Source organism: Artemia franciscana, chromosome 1 (assembly GCF_032884065.1).
Source record: "Artemia franciscana chromosome 1, ASM3288406v1, whole genome shotgun sequence".
Classification (NCBI taxonomy): domain Eukaryota; kingdom Metazoa; phylum Arthropoda; class Branchiopoda; order Anostraca; family Artemiidae; genus Artemia; species Artemia franciscana.
The window spans coordinates 50,395,306-50,411,682 of NC_088863.1; the positions used below are offsets into that span (position 1 = coordinate 50,395,306).

General features: G+C 34.3%; 1 protein-coding gene across 5 annotated transcripts in view; it reads right to left on the bottom strand.

The window, feature by feature from the left end:
• Positions 1 to 1,579: 1,579 nt before the first annotated feature.
• LOC136031061 (uncharacterized) overlaps positions 1,580 to 16,377 on the bottom strand; it is a 45,551-nt gene continuing 30,753 nt past the window's right edge. For all 5 annotated transcript variants that reach the window (XM_065710326.1, XM_065710315.1, XM_065710345.1 and 2 more), the window contains one exon: positions 1,580 to 1,754. In XM_065710326.1, the coding sequence (XP_065566398.1) occupies positions 1,750 to 1,754 (5 nt within the window). In that variant the 3' untranslated portion in view covers positions 1,580 to 1,749. The remainder of the gene's footprint in view (positions 1,755 to 16,377) is intronic.

Consider the following 16,377-nt stretch of genomic DNA (forward strand, 5'->3'; position numbering starts at 1 on the left):
CTCTTAATAAAAAATCCGGTTTTCAATTGCTTAAAGAGGTTGTCTCTTCCTCAATCCTTCAATTGAATCTACTTGAAGAGGAAATTAAAATCCCAGACTCTATTTAATATTTTGAAATTCATTACTCTAAAAGTAGTTTAAAAGTCATTCTAAAAGTAAATTTTCATTTCCTAACAATCCAAACTTCTTTTTAATTGAAAATTAATAGCAAGTCTTTTATACCAGGATTGGTTTTCTCAAGTAAAGCCTTTTATTTAATTAATTTCCAAGGAAATTTCTTTGTTTTTAATGGCTTAAACAAATCACTTGAACCAATTTTTGAACCACTTTATACATATTGCGCTCCTAAGCCTAGATTATTCAATTTTGAAAACATCCCCACGCCAACTCCAAAGGCTGATTCTTTTTTTCCATTTCATTGTCGCTTCCAATGTGAGTTTTTTGTCTTTAATAGTGAAGACTTATTTATTATAACCCAATATTCTTAGAATTTATAAGTCATATTTTTTTATTTAAAGCCATTTTAAACAATTTCAATTTTTAACTTTCGAATACCAAGGCTAAACCATGCAACAGCATAACTAAACATGGCAAACAAATGCTGAAAAAAAATATGACGGAAAAGAAAAAAAATTAAAAAGAAAATTAATTACTTGATAGTTTGTAATTAAACCCACACTCATAATTTTTTAGGGAGTGTGAGAGTGAGAGTACGAGAGAGAGAGAGAGTGTGAGAAAGAGAAAGAAAGAGAGAGAGAGAGAGAGAGAGAGAGAGAGAGAGAGAGAGAGAGAGAGAGAGAGAGAGAGAGAGAGAGAGAGAGAGAGAAAGAGAAAGAGAGAGAGAGAGAGAAGAGAGAGAGAGAGAGAGAGAGAGAGAGAGAGAGAGAGAGAGAGAGAGATTTTTTGAAGATATCGCAATCGATCATTTTTCAAAGTCTAAGAGGCACCCCCCTTGCCTTTTAGATGTCTTTTGGATCAATCAAGGGAAAATAAGTACCCTAAAAAAGGAAGTTGAAAGATACTTTACTTCCTGGGACAGTTCTCCCATCAAATCCATCTCTCCATTATTATGATTCGACGGATAAATTGAGAAAAGAAAAAAAGGATGGGTTAAATAGTAGTGACATCAAAGTGATCTCTTATATAATCTACGCAAAAATTGCCATTAATTCAAAAAAAAGAATTATGGCAAAAGTAGGCCTGAGACAAAAAAGTTAATATCGTTGTAACTCAAAACATTGATTTACGCAGGAAGTAGCACATTCATATTGAGCCAAAGAGGGAAATCCGTCAGAAACTATGGCGGTGAAAAACGTTTTTTAATTCAACTGACTTAGTTTTGTTACGTATTTTATAATCAACTGACACGATTCTTTATTTCAACAGAGAAATAGCGTAGAAGATATCCAGTATGGAGAGACAAATAATGCCACTTTTTTAGAATCTGATCAGTTCTTCTATGAAAAATACTAAGCCAGTAAGACAACGAAATGCTTTCTAATCATGCATTTTTTTACATGTAACCTCTCTATAATATAATCACGACTATTTCACTCTTTCAAAAACTTAATGAAGATACTAAATACAAAAAAAACTTTATACATAAAACTGCTACGCAAGGATTCAAAATGAAAATTGGAATGGTTTTTGGGTAAGCTGAGCCCAATAGTGAAACAAATAGTATACAGTCATTAGTTATGCCAAGGAGGTCTACCAGTCGACGAAATCCTCTTCTTTCTAACGTCAATGCTAGTCTGCAAAATAAAAATACTTCAGTTAATCGCATTATAGATAATTTATAAACATATAATGTATAAATAATATAGATATATAATATATGCAAATTTTTTGAAATCTATAGTCAAGCAATTCGTGATAAAGAACTGTAATTAAAGAGCAAATTGTGCGAACAGCTAAAGAAACTAAAAAAAAAGAGATTTTATTATGCATACAAAGCAAACGGCTTTTTTCCAGGAATTCTAATTATGCAAGATTCATTTAGTGTAAACTGTCTATCAAAAGTAGCTAATTTGAGAGATCTTGTCTACAGTCAGAGAATGGGAAGAACCCCAACATAAAAGATATATATATATATATATATATATATATATATATATATATATATATATATATATATATATATATATATATATATATATATATATATATATAATAGATTAAAGTAATTCGAAAAAAGAAAAATGGTAAAAAACTAAAAAAAAACTAAAAAGAAAAAACTAAAAAAAAAATAAAAATTAAAAAAATTAAAAAAAGAAAAAAAACCTAAAAAGAAAAAACGTAAAAAAAGATAAAAAACTTATAAGAAAAAAAAAGAAAAAAAGCTAAAAAACTAAAAAAAGAAAAAACTAAAAAAAAACTGGGAATTGCACAAATATTTCAATATATTTTGACAATAGATTAAAGTAATTCGAAAACCTTAAAACAGATACCCCAAAGTTTAAGGTTTAATATAAATTGTAAATTGTTGGAGCTTTAGCATGCTTGGCACGTAAAGCTTTTTCCAAGTGTCAATGTTGGAATGAACATCGACAAATTGAATAAAACAAATCAATAAAAAGAAGAAACTAAAAAAAAGAAGAAACTAAAAAAGAAAAAAAAAACTAAAGAAGAAACTGTATCTATATATATAAAAATAAGTTGCATATATGCATGTTTGTTTGTTTGTGGGTTTGCATTTGACGTCATTATAAGTGTATAAGGCTTTGTATACGAAGTCATTATAAGATGACACTACAGACCGGGACACCGGGACACAAATGACGACCGGGACACAGGGAATATAAATGACGACCGGGACACTCAAAGAGAAATTACAGACCGGGACACAAATGACGACCGGGACACAGGGAATATAAATGACGACCGGGACACAGGGACACATCATTAGAATAATGAGGTATAGATCTGAATACGGATTGTTTTTCCCATGGACAATTATATGTTGCATGTTCAAGAGTCAGTAAACCTGACAATCTATTTATATGCACAGACAATAGGACAGCGAAGAATGTTGTATATTCGCATGTTTTACGTAATTAAAAACATATATATATATATATATATATATATATATATATATATATATATATATATATATATATATATATATATATATATATATATATATATATATATATATAAATAAGTTGTCTGTGGATGTGTCTGTCAGGTGATGTCATGCTTGTGTGTTGACTGACGTCATGAAGTTATCAGCTCCTACAGAGTTATGGGAAAAATATAAGTCAAAAATGTCCGAAGATATACTCCATCGAAAACAGTTAGAGACGTCAGATATGACTTTTGATTTTACATCAGAAATTTATAACTACACTTTAGCTATTATAGAAGATTTGTGCGTACGTATGGCAAACAAACCTCTTCAGGATTTGGGAATGCCTTCACCTAACCGTATCGCTGCTGTTTCGACATGTGTAGAATTGGATCGTGAACAAAGTTACAGTACGAGTGATCTATTGTCGTATGTACAAAATAACATTTCCAAGTTAACATCGGAACAAAAAGACATTTATGATACGATAATGCATTGTGTCGATAACAAAGTTGGAGAAATTTTCTTTTTGGATGCGCCAGGAGGTACTGGTAAAACGTTTGTGATAAAACTGATTCTGGCATCAATTCGATCAAAAAATGATATAGCGTTGGCAATTGCGTCGTCCGGAATAGCCGCAACAGCCAAATGAAGCGGTTAATTATCCATCTGAATTTTTAAATTCCGTGGATCTTTCAGGGTTTCCACCACACGTGCTACAACTAAAAATAGGCGTACCAATAATACTTTTAAGAAATATCAACCCACCAAAGCTTGCAATGGCACGCGACTTGCCGTAAAAAAAAACAATGGAAAACCTAATAGAGGCCACAATCTTGACAGGGCCTTTTGAGGGTGAGGCTGTTCTTACTGCTCGCATTCCCATGATTCCAACGGATCTGCCTTTTCAATTTAAAAGATTGCAATTCCCAATTCGATTAGCATTTGCAATCACCATTAACAAAGCTCAAGGTCAATCATTAGAAAAATGTGGTATAGATCTTAATACTGATTGTTTTTTCCATGGACAATTGTACGTTGCATGTTCGAGGGTCGGTAAACCTGACAATCTATTTATATGCAGCGAGAATTGGAAAGCGAAGAATGTTGTATATTCGCAAGTTTTACGCAGTTAATTTGTATTGTATCTATCTATCTATCTATCTATCTATCTATATAAAAACGAGTTGTGTGTATGCATGTTTCTTTGTTTGTAAAAAGAGCGTTTGCATATGACGTCATTATTAGTACATACGGCTTTGTATATGCACAGACAATGGGAAAGTCAAGGATGTTGTATATTCGCAATTTTTGCGGGGGGGGGCGCGAAGCGCCACACACATATATATATATATATATATATATATATATATATATATATATATATATATATATATATATATATATATATATATATATATATATATATATCTATTCACAGGTGGGACACAGGGACACAACTACAATGGCGCGTAACTAATAAGGCGCGTAACGACTTACGCGCGCGGGGGGGCTTGGGGGGCGCGAAGCGCCCCACAGACTAGGTGTTGGGGTGGCGCGAGGCGCCACCCCAACAGCTAGTATATATATATATATATATATATATATATATATATATATATATATATATATATATATATATATATATATATATATATATATATATATATATATATATATATATATATATATATATATATATATATATATATATATATATATATATATATATATATATAAATAAGTGGTCTGTTGTGTGTGTGTGTGTGTCGAGTGACGTCATGTTTGTGTGTCTGCTGACGTCATGTTTTTGACTGACGAAATTACAGACCGGGACATCGGGACACAAATGACGACCGGGACATAGGGAATATAAATGACGACCGGGAAACTCAAAGAGAAAGCGACCGGGACACAAGGAATGTTCGATTAGCAATCACCATCAACAAAGCACCGGGACACAAATGACGACCGGGACACAGGGAGCATAAATGACGACCAGGACATAAGTAAAAAAAAACTAAAATACTAAAAAAAAGGTAAAAACTACAAAAGCTAAAAAACTAAAAAAACTAAAAAAGGAAAAAAAATAAAAAAAGGAAAAAATTGAAAAATAAAGGAGAAAAACAAAACTAAAAAAAAATAAAAATAAGAAAAACTAAAAAGGTAAAAACTACAAAAAAAAGCTAAAAAGAAAAAAGGGGTAAAAACAAAAATTTATTTCATCATATACCAATTCAAAAATGAATGTATATACAGACCGGGTCACCGGGACACAAATGACGACCGGGACACAGGGATGACGACCGGGACACAGGGAGTATAAATGACGACCAAGACATAAGTAAAAAAAATACTTCAAAAACTAAAAAAAAGGTAAAAACTACAAAAAAACTAAAAAGAAAAAAAAATCTAAAAACTAATAAAAAAAACTAAAAAAGCTAAACAACTAAACAAACTAAAAAAGAAAAAAAATAAAAAAGGAAAAAAATTGAAAAATAAAGGAGAAAAACAAAACTAAAAAAAATAAAAATAAGAAAAACTAAAAAGGTAAAAACTACAAAAAAAACTAAAAAGAAAAAAGAAAAAAACTAAAAAAACTAAAAAAAAGTAAAAACCAAAAAAAAGCTAAAAAGAAAAAAAGGGGAAAAACACAAAAATTTATTTCATCATATACCAATTCAAAAACGAATGTATATACAGACCGGGACACCAGGACACAAATGACGACCGGGACACAGGGATGACGACCGGGACGTGTGTGTGTGTGTCGAGTGACGTCATGTTTGTGTGTCGGCTGACGTCATGTTTTCGACTGACGAAATTACAGACCGGGACACAAATGACGACCGGGACACCGGGACATAGGGAATATAAATGACGACCGGGAAACTCAAAGAGAAAGCGACCGGGACACAAGGAATGTTCGATTAGCAATCACCATCAACAAAGCGCCGGGACACAAATGACGACCGGGACACAGGGAGTATAAATGACGACCAGGACATAAGTAAAAAAAAAAACTAAAATACTAAAAAAAAAGATAAAAACTACAAAAGCTAAAAAACTAAAAAAACTAAAATAGAAAAAAAAATAAAAAAAGGAAAAAATTGAAAAATAAAGGAGAAAAACAAAACTAAAAAAAAAAAATAAAAATAAGAAAAACTAAAAAGGTAAAAACTGCAAAAAAAAGCTAAAAAGAAAAAAAGGGGAAAACACAAAAATTTATTTCATCATATACCAATTCAAAAATGAATGTATATACAGACCGGGTCACCGGGACACAAATGACGACCGGGACACAGGGATGACGACCGGGACACAGGGAGACAACTACAACGGGGACGCCGGGGGACACAGGGGGATATATAAATGACGACGGGACACAGGGAATGTTCGATTAGCAATCACCATCAACAAAGCTCAAGGGCAATCATTAGAATCATGAGGTATAACTAAAAAACTAAAAAAAAGGTAAAAAACTAAAAACTAAAAAAAGACCAATTCAAAAACGAATGTATATACAGACCGGGACACCGGGACACAAATGATGACCGGGACACCGGGACACAAGGAATCATGAGGTATAGATCTGAATACGGATTGTTTTCCCATGGACAATTATATATTGCATGTTCAAGAGTCGGTAAACCTGATAATCTATTTATATGCACAGACAATGGGACAGCGAAGAATGTTGTATATTCGCAAGTTTTACGTAGTTAAAAACATATATATATATATATATATATATATATATATATATATATATATATATATATATATATATATATATATATATATATATATATATATATATATATATATATATATATATATATATATATATATATATATATATATATATCTATATTCACAGGTGGGACACAGGGACACAACTACAATGGCGCGTAACGACTTACGCGCGTAACGACTTACGCGTGCGGGGGGGCTTGGGGGGGGCGCGAAGCGCCCCCACCAACTAGATGTTGGGGTGGCGCGAAGCGCCACCCCAACAGCTAGTATTTATATATATATATATATATATATATATATATATATATATATATATATATATATATATATATATATAGCAATAATTGTATATGTATTTATTTATGTATGTATATTTTCTCAAAAACAGCTACATATTTTTTCGGGAAAACTGGTATCTTTGGATATTCTCGCATAAAAAAAAAACGATTTAGACAGGTCAAAAGTCTGAGAAATTTCGTTATGAGTCATAATTTCGGTTTTTGCAACTTGACACGCTTGTGTGGAAAAATTGAAGATTTTCTTGTATGAAGAAGTTTATATTAAATTGCTTAAAGAGCAAAAAACTGGGAATTGCAAAAATATTTGTATATATTTTTGACAAGGGCTTACAACAATTCGAAAGTCTTAAAAAGGAAAACTAAAACTTTGAAGCTTAGTAGATATCGTTGTTAGAAATCGGAAAATATCTATGAATAGCCTCAGTATGAAAAGACAATAAATTGCGCAAAGAGCAAAATACTTGTAACTGCAAAAGTGTAGGTATATATCTTAACAAGTGATTATAACAACTCAAAAACCTTAAAAAAGAAAACCATAAAGAGCAAAAACTGGTAGTTGCAAAAGTATTTGCATACATCTTAACAAGAAACTGAAAAGCTGAAAAGCTAAAAACTGAAAAGCTTAAAAACGAAAACCAAAAATTGAAGCTTAGTAGATATCGTTGTTAGAAACCGGACTTGCTTTAATAATTAAATACCTTTGAAAAGAATTTGGTATGAAAAGGCAGCAAATTGTCTGCGGTTAGAAGACAAGCGACAATGAGAATCTATATATAAAAGCCTGTCACATCCCAAGTGCCGGGACGCGGCGGCTGGTAATTACAAAAACATCTGTATATATTTTAACAAGGGATTACAGCAATTCAAAAACCTTAAAAACGAAAACCAAAAGGTCGAAGCTTGGTAAAATGTCGTTATTAGAAATCGGACATGCTTTAACAATCAAATATCTTTGAAAGGCCAAAGCTGTCCTTCACAATTCTTGTATTAACTTCCTATGCTGTGGATCTTTATGACAACAATTAAGACAAGGATTAACGAAATTATTTACTAAGCAGCAAATTGAGTTGACTCTGAAAGTTTCTCTTGCATAATTAACTGGGTTATGTCCAACTGAAATCAAAACAAGGTTTCAAAATTAATACCCAATAACTTCATGATGAATTTCCTTCCAAGATACGAAAGATTCCACAAATTCAGGTCCTTTCAGAACCTAGTTGTAAAAAATAACAAAAATACTTCCACCCAACGCTACAGGTTAATCCCCCTCCTCTGCATCAAATTCCAAAGTATAGACTCGAAATAAAATAGATCCACAGTGGTCATATCGCATTTAACTAATGGAAATGGTTACCTTCTAATTTGAAATGTATAGTAAAAAATATATGTGAAAATGCTTAAATAAATATAAATAGCGGTTACCGTAGACTGACTAACTAAAAACACTGTTTTCAAAGTCATAGTTAATTGAAATACGATTTTTCTACAAAATAAGCCATCGTAAATACAATCAAGGAAACAGAAAAACAGCTAATACGTTTAATATGTAAGGAAGACTTATCATTAGCCATAGATCATGATTGGATAATGAATCAAAAAGGTAAGAATCAATGTTTTTTAAACGGCCAGCATTACGTAAAATGACTGAATCCTGACACAAGAACTAGGCGTGTAATATGGCTACAAAGGGAGTGAGCTCTTTCCTCTTGTTATACGACTGTTGTGATTGACAATTAAGTAATAGCAATTATATGCTTAAAAAGATATAAGAAAAGATCGGAGCATTCCAAGAGCGATATTTGTACTTTAACTCTTGCTTCTTGAAACGCTAAGAGACCACGACCATAAAAATCAGTTTCAAGATCCCAAACTTCCACTGAAAAATCCCACTTACCATCATTACGATTCATCGTTCCATTACGTATAATTTAAAATTTTTTTAAAGCAATTATAACTTATTCTTTTCGATCTAGGTTAAATTTTAAATTTCTCAGATTTTTTTTCAGGACCGGTGCCATCTTAGAACAAAGATACAATCATTCAGGAATCATTATTCCGGTTTTGAATAAAGTACATGATTTATCAGAAATGATATTTTTACTCTAATATTACATTAAAAACTGGAATATAAGGTAACAAAATACCATAAGACAAACAAGAAATGCAAAATTTTATTTGAACATCGAATTTTGGTTTATGGTTCAATGAATGGAATAGAATTGGTTTGGCTTTTTTTTTCCCCCAAAAACCAGTTCTTTTTTTTTAATAGTATAAAATCAATTTAATCGAGCCTTGATGACGGTGGGGATAAAATTTGCACTAATCAAAAATCAACCTTGGATCTGAATTTCAACGTTTAGAGGAAAACTATCAAGCTATATTCATAAACTAAATTACCACACACCGTTGTAGACCTTTTGCTTGTTGATTACCGTAAAGCGTTCTATTAATCCGCCATATCACTGCTGTACAAAACCTGACACAAATGGGGGCTAGAAAACAGACTCTGCTGTTGATAGTCCATTTCCTCAGAAGCCGTCACCAGTGTGTATTTGTGCTTTTTGCTGGAGATCTCAACTCTGAATGGGCTGAAATAACGTGTGCTGCTCCGCAAGGAACCAAGCTGGCTGCCTTGATGTTCTTGGCTGTGATCAACTACGTTCTCGTTGACTTTGATGAACACTTTAAATACGTCGATGATCTGTCCACCTTGCTCAAATTTCTCGTGGATAAATCCCAATTAATACCTCAGTTCCAAGGTGAATTGAAAGACAGTTTCACTAATCAATGCAGGGGTAATGGATTTCAAAATAACTTCAATAAAAAGTGACGCGTTTTAATCAGCTCAAAAGGGACGTAGCTTGTCCTGAGCCCTGGTTCCCTACCACCTCAACTGCAATCATTCTTGGTGTGACTTTCAGTACTAACTGTTCTTTCAGCTACCATGTTTCTAACTTCGTGAAGAACTACTCTTTGCGATCACATACTACACTCCGACGACTAGGTTTCCCAGTGATTTAGTTACAGGAAGTGTATATCTACTATATACGTCCCTTGCTAGAATACATGTGCTCTGTTTGGGGACCAAAGGTGCACAACATTGACTATTTAAGTGACAATCTCGAGGCATTTCAAAAACGGGTGACAAAAATCATACTGGGCCCCAAATATGACACTTATGCGACTGCAACGTTGAAAATACTAACGCTGAGAAAACGGAGATTCCATCTCACGTGCAAATTTGGAAAGTCACTCCTCGCTAGTGAAAAACACAGGACGTTGTTGCATCCTCTCATTGCCCCCAAGGCCAATACTCGACACAGGAACAAGTTTGAGCCAACAAGATGCAGAACGATTCGATTCAGCAATCCTTTTATTCCATTTTATACAAGTGTAATTATACATACTTAATTTTTTTCCCCTTTTTTTTGTAAGAGATAGCGTTATTTATTTGAGGCTCTTGCTAATACTATGAAAGCTATTTTTCAATAAATGAATCTTGAATCTATTAGTTAAAGTTCTACTCTCTTACAAAAAAAAATCCATTTTATTCTACCTGTTGTTTGTGTTTACAAACAACAGTTTTTTTCTTTCTTTTTTTAAATCGTTTTTACATTTTTGGTGTCATGAGATCAACATCGCTCTTTACTAGGTTGCAGCAATCGCTCTAACCATGAAATCATATGGACATCATAAAATTTATATTCTCCAGTCCAGAATGATGAGAAATCATTCTCATGATTTCGAAAACATTAGCCTCAAATTTAGACTTTTCTTCTTATCAAAAAAAAAAAAAAAAAAACACACACACACACACACACGAAAAAAAAAAAAAAATAGCTGACAAACTCACAGATAGGAGGAACGGGAATAGCCTTAGAAAAAACTGAAAAATACTTAGAAAAGATTATAGAAAAAACTTCTTTGAACGTCCACGGTTGTCAAAGGGTGCATCAAATTGAGTAAAGATATTGGTTGACAAACTTGCTGCAGAGCGATCGGGCAGTAATTTATTTCGACGCTCATTCCCTTGATGGTAATTCATTGCAGACTGATAGGAGAGGGAAGCACAATTATCACTCGTTTTATCATTTGTGGCGTGGGATATGATTCTGATGTAATACATGTTCCGAAAAGTTTTTCAACAGCATTATGAAAGTGAATTTCCGCTGTCAAAACATGAAATGAAGTTTCAATTCTTCCAATAGTCCTGCGCCCTAATTGGGGCAGGAGTATCTTGAGACAAGATACTAATTATAAAATGATGTCTATCGGCAAACGACTATCACAAGCTAGAAAAACATAGCCGAATTTGCTTTCCAAGTCAAATAATGTAAAAATCTAAATATTTGGAAAGAACAAAGTAATGCATATCCAAATCATTAAGAATGAGGGAAGTAATCAAAATATTGACAATCAAAAAAGGGTTTAAAGCTTATCCTAAAGAAGCAAATCTTCAAAAAACTTCTGAAAGTGGGGGGGGGGGGGAGAGGAGGCTAATACTAAGCTTGAAATAGATTTTCTGTCTGAGAATCTTCAAATTATTTCCAAGTTTTGTACTTTTTTTGTTTTTTGGTCATCTAAGAAGAAAGGCGAATGTGACTTCAATTCGGCTTAAATTTCACTACCTAAAACTATGTTAGGTACTGAAACGTATGCTAATCCTGGACGGTCTTCCGTACCTACTAAGAAGTAAATTCTTAGATATCCGAAATTTTTTCGGATATCTGGTCTCTGGTAGCTGAAAGTAAGAGATTGAATGAGAACACCAAACAAGATTTCTCCGAGAAAGAAGACAAAGGAGCGTGCAATGAGACCTGTATTTTCATTTAAAATTATTGTCACCATAAAATAAAATTATTTTTTTCATTGCCCAAGGCTTGCAAAATCTTGTAGGTAGTTTAAGGGAGAAAAAAATTGCCGTAAAATACAATATTGGTAATATTTAACAAATAGTTTTCTGCACCAAAAATATATATATAATAATTTCCAAGTCACTGTTGAACTAAGACACATGCAGTTGTCTTTTTATATCCATCAACTCTCCCTCAAGAGGTAATACAAAATATATGATCAGTTTTTTTGCTATATATACATTGTTCATTAGATACAACATCTTTATATTTCGAGGGACTAAGAACTCCTCTCTTGGTGTGAACAGAAAAAAATGGACAACGGCTCTGTTTAACTGTTGATTGAGCAAAGAACTTAATTTTTTGCAAAAACAAGCCGGAGTCAAATAAGGGCAAGTGGTCCCTAGTTATTGGCTCCCAACGGAATAAATATGTAGTTTCCTGCTGAAAAAGAGTCGATTGATGCTGTTTTGTGGTAATACAGATTTGCATATCAATCTTTTCCCCTTTCTTATATCTCGCTTCATAAAAAGTAAGGATCTAAAAAAAAAAGAGATAAAAGTGAAATTTATTTCAACAGATTCAGAAACATAATTTGAGGATTAAGTGATTCCTAGTTTTACTGTTTTAATTTATAGATAAAGCGTGCTAAATAATTTTCTTTTCTGAAAATCATCTAACACGCTAAAAAACCTTTGTAGCTTTTGATACTCGTAATTTTAAAATCTTTGTCTCGGGTTTGAGGCACCAGAATATGTCCGCAATAATAATAACAATAATAATATAACGAAGTGTCGCTAGAAGTTAGAATTTAGATTTGCAAATTCTTATTTCCATAAAACTTTGAATGTGGTGACTTGTGTACGTACACCCATGAATGTGTACGACCATATTCTAGAATCCTTTTTCTTTCTTGTGGAGCGGACCAGCTGATGTTTTTTAGGGAGGCGAAAGTCACTACAGAAAAGTAAATTTTTCTTTACAACCATTATATTGTAGAAAAAATTGTTTTTTTAGGATACAGACCCCTTTTCTTAATATTATAAAACGACTAAAGGTACAAGAGGATCTAAATTCCCGTCAGGACATTTTTTCCTGACGATGTCAAATTATGCAAAAAATTAATTATATTGAATGAGTCAGAGACAGGATTCTATAGTAATTAAAAGATTTTTTTACCGCAGAATGATTAGTGTTGAATTTACAGCTCCATCCCCTAGACTGTTTGATCCCCCTAAATAAGGGGAAAAAAATCCATTTTGGGGTGTTTTATTGAAAAAACATTGCTTTTGGCATTTTCCTAAAAAATTAAAAAATCCATTAAACTACCCCTCCCCCCCTTCTTGATTTTCTCCTGACAACACCTAATTATGGATTTAAAATACTAGTCGTATAGAATGAGTCATAGACAGGATTCTATAGGAATACAAAAATTATCCTGGCGATGTCAAATTACGCATAAAAAATGTTAGTGCTACAGACTGACCCTTTCTTCCCTCGCTATATCCTACCGACTGAAATTCCAAAGATGGAAAACTTCAGTCAATGTCTACTCCTGGCAGGACAATCTTTAATCAGATGCCTCCTAGTTTCAACGGTCATCTAGCATTTTCGAAATAAAGGCAGGTCAATCCTTCAAATTCAGGAGAGGTGCTTCCCAAAATTTCCGATTAGTATTTTGGCTTTAGTTACCATTCGTATTTTCGACCTTCTTAGTCGTAGTATATGTTTGTCAGTGTGGGATTAAACTTCAGGAACTCATCCTATGTTCCATTGTGTCCCGCCTTCCTTTGCCAGTTGTCGTCCCTTCTCCAATTACCCCATCTCCTTACTACCACTTTCCAACAGCTCTAAAATGGAAATGAAGTGTTCTGGTCCATATTCTATCTGTGAGATCCAAGCTTCGACCACTTCATCTACCATCTCATTAATCTCAATCACAGAATCTCCTGGGATCCATATCAATATAATTCATTGGCCTTTTGTTACTAGATTGTACAGTTCTTCATAGCAATTCCATTCAATACTTTGCATTTACTCTATTTGTTCTAAAAAGCATTAAGAGATTCTTGGTTGTCCCTTAGAATTAACATGTTTTACCTGTACAATCCTTGAACATTAGCGATCTTGCTGCCCATTTTGTTCCAAGCAGTTCTGCTTGGAACATCGTACAAAAGCTCCAGGTTGACACAACCCCCAGGGCCCGGGGGCAGACGTTGTAAGTTACGCCCTGGGGGCATATTTGGTTCTTATGGAAGGGGGGCTCGTGTAAACTTTAAAGAAGCTTACTTGATTGGAAATAGAAAATTTTCGTTCACTTTTTAACAGTCAAATGAGATCAGAGGGCAGGCCCCCCCCCACGCCCTTTTTCTCCAAACCCATCCGATAAAAATTTTGAGACAGCCATTTTGTTCAAAATATTTCAAACATCAGATAACGGAAACTCCAGGGTCGACGCAACCCCGGAGCCCTGGGAAGAGTCTCTTAAATTATGCCCCGGGGGCATATAAGGTTTTTATGTAAGGAATGGTGGTATAAACTTCAGAGGTGGCTCATTTCATTAGAAATTGAAAGTTCTGGTTACCTTTTTATGAGTCAAAAGTTATCGGAGGGCATCTATCCGTCCCCCTACACATCCTCTTTTCCCCAAATGCATCTGATCAAAATTTTCAGATAGCCAGTTTGTCTGAACTAGTCCAACGATCAGATGACAAAAACTTCAGGGTCCACATTCTTCCGTCCCAGAGCCCGGGGGAAGGGTTGAAATTTATGCCCAAGGGGCACATAAAATTTTATGGAAGAGGTGGTCGTATAAACTTCGGAGGGGACTCAAATGATAAGAAATTGAAAGTTTCAATTTCCTTTTTAAGAGTAAAAAAGGGTCCGATAGATAAAAACTCCTCTCCTAGCCCATTGTTTCCTTAATTCATCCGATTGAATTTTTATATGGTTATTTTGTTCAAAATAAAGCAAAGAACATATAACAAAAACTCCAGGGATAATAATGCCTTCCTAGAACCCAGGAGCAAGTGTTGTGAATTATGCCCCTGGGGCATAAAAGGTTTTTATGGAAGGGATGGTCGAATGAATTTCGGAGGGGTTCATACTAGCCGCCATCAAAGGCCCTTTTTTCCCTAAATGCATCTGATCAAAATTTAAAGATAACCATTATATTTGAAATAACCCAACGGTTAGATAACAAAAACTTCAGGGTCAAAAGCGATCCGATGACAACTAGCCTCCCCCCACCAGCTCTAAGGCTATAAGGCTCCAATGTTTTATTTTTTTCTCCCAGACGAAGGGAATGGTCGTATAAACTTCGGATGGGGCTCACTCGATAGGAAATCGGAATTTAAGACCCAAAAATGATCCAATGGCAACTAGCCTCCCCTCCCCCACCAGTCCTAAGGCCATAAGACTCCAATGTGTTTTTCCCCAGATGCACTTCATATGGAAGGAATGGTCGTATTAACTTCAGAGGGGGCTCATTCGTTTGGGAATTGGAAGTTATAGTGACCCTATTTCACTTCCAGTTTGACCCTGTTTAATAGTCAAAGGTGATCGGAGGGCAAATGCCCCCCAAAGCCCTATTTTCCAAAAACTATCGATAAAGATCCTAAAAAATGGTTCAAAGATCAGATAAAAAAAACTCCTGGGTTGACATAACCCCCAAGGGCCCCGGGGGCAGGCGTTATAAGTTATGCCCTGTGGGCATATGTGGCTCTTATTGAAGGGCTGTTCATCTAACTTAGGAAGGGGTTCATTTGATTGGACATTAAAAGTTCTAGTTCACTCTATAAGAGTCAAAAGTGATCAGATGGCAACTACCCCCCCCCCCTGCACGCACTTTTTTCCCCAAACGCATCCGATAAAAATTCTGAGATAGCCATTTTGTTAAAAATGATTCAAGCCTCAGATAACAAAACTCTGGGGCCGAAACAGCCCCTTGAGCCCAGGGGCAAGTTTTTTACGTTATGCCCCGGGGTCATATAAGGTTTTTATAAGGGGTGGTCGCATAAACTTAAGAGGTAGCTCATTTGATTGGAAATCGAAAGTAGTAGCTACCCTTTTAATAGTCAAAAGTGATCGGAGGGTGTCTACCCCTCCCCCATCCACATCTTTTCTCCTTAAATGCATCTGATCAATTTGAGATAACCATTTTCTTTGAAATAGTCCAAGGATCAGATAACAAAGGCTCAGGGGGTCCAAATACCCCCCACCCCTTTCAGATCCCAGAAGAAGGGTTGTAGCTTATGCCTTGGGGGCATATAAGCTTTTTTTATAGAAGAGGTAAACTTCGGAAGGGACTTAAATACTAAGGAATTGAAAGATCCAGCTCTTTTTTGAGTCAAAAGTGATTCAATAGCAACTAGCCCCCCTCCCCACCAGCCCTCTTCCC